Raw genomic sequence first — 6453 nt, 5'->3', positions numbered from 1 at the left:
ATATATATATATATATATATATATATATATATATATATATATATATATATATATATAATACATCTTTTCCGTGTCTTTTGTGTTCGTATATGCTTTGCATGTATCCAAAATATACGTATCAAAAATATATAATATCTTATATAAATATAATAATAACCTCTTTTTCTAATTTTGTAACTTTCTATATATATAATCTCTATATATAATCTCTATATATATAATCTCTATATATTATTTTCTTTACATTTGCGCTTTTGGCTGCGTTCTAATTAGCTTTTATTTGAGACTACAGTTTTACATCAAGCAATTCCTTCATTGACAGTTCGACATGACGTATGTCAGTTGGTGGTGATGTATTACATAGTTTTTTTTTATAATTACGAGCCCCGTAGTGCTCGTTTGACGCTGAGCGCGAATTCCTCTTATTTCCTTCGATGCTAATCAGAACGCAGTCAAAAGCGCGAATGTGAAAAAAATAATATATAAAGATTATATATATATATATATATATATATATATATATATATATAGAGAGAGAGAGAGAGAGAGAGAGAGATTATATATAGAGATTATATGTAGAGAAAGCTGTAAAATTATAAAAAACGTTATTATTATATTTATATAAGAGATTATATATTTTTGTATATTTTGGATACACGTGCAAGCAAATACACACACAAAAGTTACAAAAAAAAGCATATAATATATATTTTTTAAATGCATAATTCTCTCTGCGGCATGTGACGTTACGTATAAATCAGGTACATCCTCCCACTTCAACACAATTCGAGATTTGCGTCAGAAAAGTCGGACAATTAATTTCCTCAAAGTACATTTTGTTTCCTTTTTCTTTGTATGGGAGTACCTTTCCAAAGATGGATGAAAAAATTTACATGTAACGCACATCGCTCGGATGCCGTCTCTCTTTCGCGCGAGAGACGATTCTTTCTTGATCCGCAATTGTCGGACGATTATCTGACAAAAGATCGATCGTTGATCCGTTCATCATACTGGTCGATTCGACATCAAGCTTAACACACGTCCATTGAATCGAAGGATCCGTAAAGATCTTCACGGCGACTTCGTGTATTGATTATGTATGCGAGCGTAAATTATAGAGTGAATGATATGCGCGAATGCGTCTCACATGCTGCAGCTAACATAGGAAATACTCGGTATAAATCATCGGCGAACGATGCGATTGCTTATGTCAGGCATCTCGTCGTTAGGGCGTGCGAATTAAAGTCAATCTTGGACTTATTAATTGTAATAAAGTCACTGTCATTTTCTCAAACAAACATGCAAATAAAGATCTTTGGGATTTACGTGTGTGTATTATTAAAAATGAAGCTGTCAGTTCACTTGATTATCCTCTCTCTCTCTCTCACTTTCTCTCTCATTAAAGCCACAGAAGTGCATTGAGAAAATCAAAGAAAGTGAATTTTGTTTTCCATCAAACTGATTCTCTCAGATCGACTAATCGAATTTAAATTGGAGATCCACTCAGACATTTTGCAGCACACAATATTCAATATCTGCAAACGATAGGCAGATGTGTGCAACGAACAACTGATAAATTCATTCGGTATCAGTTTCAGAGGGCGAAGGCGCGTCGTTCTCGATCGTGTCACCGTTGTATTTCGTTGGGAAAGTCACTTTCGCGAATATGGCACACAACGCAATGGATGGGGAGACCTTCATCGCGTCCTGGATACCGGATCTGATCGGTCCTATTTTCCAAAAGGACAGATTCACTTTGAGAGAGGTTGGAGTTCCTGCGATCCCTCTTCCTTTTCTCCTTTAACTAACTCCTCTAACTTGATTCTTTCAGGCGTTGGATCTGCAAGACGCCAACGAACGGATCCATCTAATGGCGACCTTCCTTCCCGACGAGATATTACGCGGAATCGTTCTGTCACAGAAAAGCTCGCGAAGCTTTCGCGCCGTTCTGTTGTTGCTGAATACGTCAGGTCAGTCGATTAGCAATTGGTCATATTCGGAGACTTGAGGAATATTTTTCTCTCACTCACAGTTAAATACATATGATTTCAAATTCATTGGAAATATCAATATTTGATATTGGATATTTGAATATTTGCACGGAAAGAAATGTTTAGTTGTATTAAACGTTTGATATAAAATATGAACGAATCAAAAATTCCTGTTGAAGTTAACAAGATTTCTGGCCAACCAGAACTTCCAACTGTTCAAGTTAACCGAAAATCTTGTTAACTTCAATAGAATTCTGGTAACATCAGCCGGATTTCCGGCCCATTCATATTCCAGCAAACACTTGGTTGATCCAATCAAGCTTTGTTGTCTACATGAGACTTTCGTCTCGAACTTAAGATCAATGAAAAATATGATTTCATCAATTCAAGATAACATTTTCACACGACAGGTTTCTCGGCCTTGTTCACCAGATACATCCACGACGAGAACGTGGGCAGTCTGAGGTTCACGACAATCTTGAACGATTACATCGGTGCGGTTGCGCGTGAAGTGTACCGAAGTGAAGGAGACATATTGAAGCTTTCTGGTGTGGAGATTACGATGAGCGCGAGTCGATGAACGAGCAGCGAACACTCGTTCTAACTGATATCCTCGTCGCTCGTTCACTGTCTCGCTCCTGCAATTTTCACGACATATAAAAATGTGCAAAGTGCAGCGGGAGGCTTGCTGGCGGCGTGGAAGGTGGGCGACGATCAGTTCACGTTCGACACCGTGCAAAAAGTGATCGAGTGTGCGATTCGCATCCGCGACTCGAATCAGGACGGCCGCGTTCCCCGGAGTGAGTGTTCGCGACGAGAATCGTCTACGACGCCGTCAATTTTGCACAAGAGGGAAGCTGCGCGAACGTATTTTTTCGCTCTGCCAATAATATCAAGTCACATACAAACGCAAAAAATTCTTTCGCAGCGAATATCACGATCTCGGCCGGCGAAGTGACGCTCTCCGTGATCGGCAACGATGAGGCCAGGGACTTTGTGGTCCACGGCGCGGCCATCAGCGACTTGTGGCATGCCGGGAAAGCGTCGCGGTCCAACGACCTGGTGTTGTCGTTCAGCGCGTGGCGTCATTGCACCCCAAGCCAGTACGAATACGTTGTCAAGGACTCGCGCAACGTCAAGGTACACCTCTCCAAGTACACTTCTTGATAACGAGAGAGCGTGCATCGCGCGCTTCTGCGAGTAACAGAATGCAATCAAGGCAACTGTTATTATATAATTATATGCACTAAGCAACACAATGATAGCTGATATGTGTCAGAAATACCAAACTCTCAGTTTTTACGAGTTTCCTGGGAGATTCTCGCGCTATCGCAACTTTTACTAAAGAATAGGACCTTTCCTTTTATCTGTGAATATTGAATGCGAGGGTAGATCGAAACAAAGGAAATTTTATCGATCATGTTTGCTGAGTTACTTTATTTGGAAACGAGGACGACAAAAGTCACAAACGGAGTCATGGGGAGAATATATTACATCAATATAAACAGAATAGGACCTTTCCGTTTTCGTGTGATTTATCGACTACTATCGTGAAAACCTTACATACATATGATGTAAGTTTGTTGAGATAAAACTGTTATACCTTGAAATTTCTGACTCATCTGGTAGATAGTCCCGTGAACAATCTCAGTTTCTCTCGATTCTTTAAGTAATTCTCGTGTAAGTTTCTCGTTTAATATATTTATAATAATATATTGGTTTCACAATCCTCTAATCTTTTAATCCGCTGTACGATGACGATAATTTTAACAAGCCAACAACAACAATTTTCCCAAGAATGCTGGGAAACTGGGTTTTTTAGCTTATCTCAGAGATTTTCAGCTGTTTAGCTTATCTTCAAAAAATTATCTTTATTTGATCTTTTCTTTAATTTTTTCCTTCAACTTTAAATATATTCTCCCCATGACTCAGTTTGTGACTTTTGTCGTACTCGTTTCCAAGTAAAGTAACTCAGCAAACATGATCGATAAAATTTCCTTTGTTTCGATCTACCCTCGTTTCGCATTCAATATTCACAGATAATCAAGACGTTGATGCAATTCGATAAGAAACCAACACGCATATCGAACGCTGACGCCAACTCAACGTCTGCAGCAAGGATGTCTGTCACGGACCGCATGAATATGCGTACAATATTCACCAACGAGGAGTTCCAATTCGTGTCGACGGCCGCTGATTCTAAGGAGAGAACTTCTACTACGAGTAAGAGTACGATCGAGTAAGAGTATGATCGAGAAAAAACAATGCAAATAATATTAGTACTTTCAACGTTCTCTCCTTCTTCCCAGCACCGATCTCTGCGATCGCGACGACGAATCTGCATTTCAAAACGTTGCTGAAGAGCCACTTGATGAAGTCGGTAGTCCAGCAGGTATTGTTCGCTGTCACCGTATGAAACGTGAAATAATAAAGCGATTCACGCCCTTCTTCTGTGCGCTCTTCTTCGCGACGATCTTTTAAGAGGATTCTGAAGCTGAAAACTTTATACAGAACAATGACATTTTTCTGCAAACATCGTATTGGTTACACAGAATTACAAATATTTTTACATAATAAAAGTACGTGCAAAAATAAATAGGAGCATTGCTCGATATGTGACGAAAACGAACAAAAAATTTTAAATATAAAATCTCAAGCTGTCAGTTAGCGTAATATTTGCCTAATCCAAAAGTTCCGCAGCTTGTACATACCGAAATTGTGGACCCTCCAAACAGAAAAATTCGGAAGAACATTGCTCTACCTTCGCATCTGCACTTGTAAGCTTAAGAATATCGAAAAAGTTTGCAGAAAAATTTCCACACATATATGGTTAGGTTTTCTGTTGAATATAGTAAAACAAAGCAACACACATTCATGTAAGTTCTGTATATACAAGAAATACAAAAAAGATAGTGTGATTATGTTAGTGACGATCGTCTCTGCATTATCGATATTGTTTGAGTTCGTCATCGACTCCAGCAGCCCCTTAAGCATAGTCTACAATAGGAGTAAAATATGGCTGTAATAAGCTTTCTACAATAAGCCGTTACACTGAGAGAAAAATTATCTTAAAATCAACAAATATTTCCTTGGTGGGTGCCATTAACATATTTACTTAAATCTACATTCTCTTTACTTAAATCAAATATTGTTTATTTAAATCAAGTAAACAATATTTTATTTAAGTAAAGAGAATGTAGATTTAAGTAAATATGTTAATGGCACCCAAGGAAATATTTAACCAAGGAAATATTTGTTGATTTTAAGATAATTTTTCTCTCAGTACAGTCGTAACATAGAACGCATAACACATAGGCATAAGAGAATCCACCAATCAGAATTCTTCATTTTTATTCTGAACGACTGCAATTGGTGAATTTTCTTATGCCTTATGTGCACTGAGAAAAAATTTACTAAATTTCAAAAAACGTTTGTTTGGATAGTACTGTGAAGATATTTGTTTAATTATTTTCTAAAATTAAATAAAGAAGTTTTAAATATAAATTTATTCCTTTAATTCTAGAAAATACTTAATATAAACAAATATCTTCACAGTACTATCCAAACAAACGTTTTTTGAAATTTAGTAAATTTTTTTCTCATGTTATACGTTATGTGTTACGACAAACGGCTTATTGCAGAAAGCCCATAAGAAGTAAGAGTGAGAAATCGCTCAGTCGATTATTCTTCCCACATTCAGCAATGTTTGGTCGATTTCTTATTCTTACTTTTTACAGCCATACTTTACTCTCACTGTAGACGTACCTTTACTGTTTGTAGATCGAGAGGGATCAGCCGTTGGATTTTTTCGCGGCGATCAGACATGTCACCACGGTCTCCCTTGACATCGTACCCGATAAGTATACGAACGACGAGTTGGTTCTCCTAATCGACAAGTGCTTTCTACTTGTGCACAGGTACAATAATAATCGAAATAATAGAAAGCTCCTTTGAATAGATAAACTAATAGTGAGATATTAACGCCGATATTAATAGCTGACGCCGAAAGTAACTATAATTATCTCTCAATGCAATGTTGGGTGTTAAACGTTAAAAACCTTCTTCGATGAAAACCATTAACATTAATCATTAACGTACATTACGATGTTATTGCATACAATAATAGCATTGTAACGATTATTATTGTAATAGTGAGATATTAACGGCACATAAGGAGCAAGCACGGATGTCTTAGTGCTATTAAATACTAATATTACTTTTTTAATATTAATATGATTGTGGGAGGATAATCCGCGTACGATAATCGAAAAAAAAATTTCGATACGCGCGTTGAACATACTGGACAATTTTATCCTCCCACAATCATATTAATATTAAAAAAGTAATATTAGTATTTAATAGCACTAAGACATCCGTGCTTGCTCCTTATGTGCCGTTAATATCTCACTATTACAATAATAATCGTAACAATGCTATTATTGTATGCAATAATATCGTAATA

At 36.9% G+C, this 6453-nt stretch overlaps 2 protein-coding genes across 2 annotated transcripts in view; both read left to right on the top strand.

The window, feature by feature from the left end:
• Positions 1-6453, top strand: part of LOC116849520 — a 32890-nt gene that overhangs the window by 14760 nt on the left and 11677 nt on the right. Inside the window, exons 5-11 of the mRNA XM_032826735.1 lie at positions 1832-1970; positions 2402-2539; positions 2669-2791; positions 2920-3131; positions 4031-4214; positions 4301-4383; positions 5772-5870. Coding sequence (XP_032682626.1) covers positions 1832-1970; positions 2402-2539; positions 2669-2791; positions 2920-3131; positions 4031-4214; positions 4301-4383; positions 5772-5870 — 978 coding nt within the window. The remainder of the gene's footprint in view (positions 1-1831; positions 1971-2401; positions 2540-2668; positions 2792-2919; positions 3132-4030; positions 4215-4300; positions 4384-5771; positions 5871-6453) is intronic.
• On the top strand, positions 2572-5905 carry LOC116849556. Its single transcript, XM_032826817.1, has 4 exons — positions 2572-3131; positions 4031-4230; positions 4301-4383; positions 5772-5905. Exons 2-4 carry the CDS (start codon positions 4046-4048, stop codon positions 5834-5836), a joined length of 333 nt encoding a protein of 110 aa, XP_032682708.1. The 5' UTR covers positions 2572-3131; positions 4031-4045; the 3' UTR covers positions 5837-5905.

Source organism: Odontomachus brunneus, unplaced genomic scaffold, assembly GCF_010583005.1.
Source record: "Odontomachus brunneus isolate Ranch 3 - 2012 unplaced genomic scaffold, Obru_v1 Obru_scaffold_118, whole genome shotgun sequence".
Taxonomy (NCBI): Eukaryota; Metazoa; Arthropoda; class Insecta; order Hymenoptera; family Formicidae; genus Odontomachus; species Odontomachus brunneus.
Note: the sequence above shows the minus strand (reverse complement) of the source record. Positions and strands in the feature narration are given on the sequence as shown.

Bases quoted from the DNA above. Each gene is read 5' to 3' on its own strand.
- LOC116849556 (XM_032826817.1), top strand. From the start codon at position 4,046: ATGCAATTCGATAAGAAACCAACACGCATATCGAACGCTGACGCCAAC. The intron at 4,231-4,300 runs GTAAGAGTATGA...CCTTCTTCCCAG, and splicing joins ACGAGTAAGAGTACGATCGA to CACCGATCTCTGCGATCGCG. The intron at 4,384-5,771 runs GTATTGTTCGCT...TACTGTTTGTAG, and splicing joins TGAAGTCGGTAGTCCAGCAG to ATCGAGAGGGATCAGCCGTT.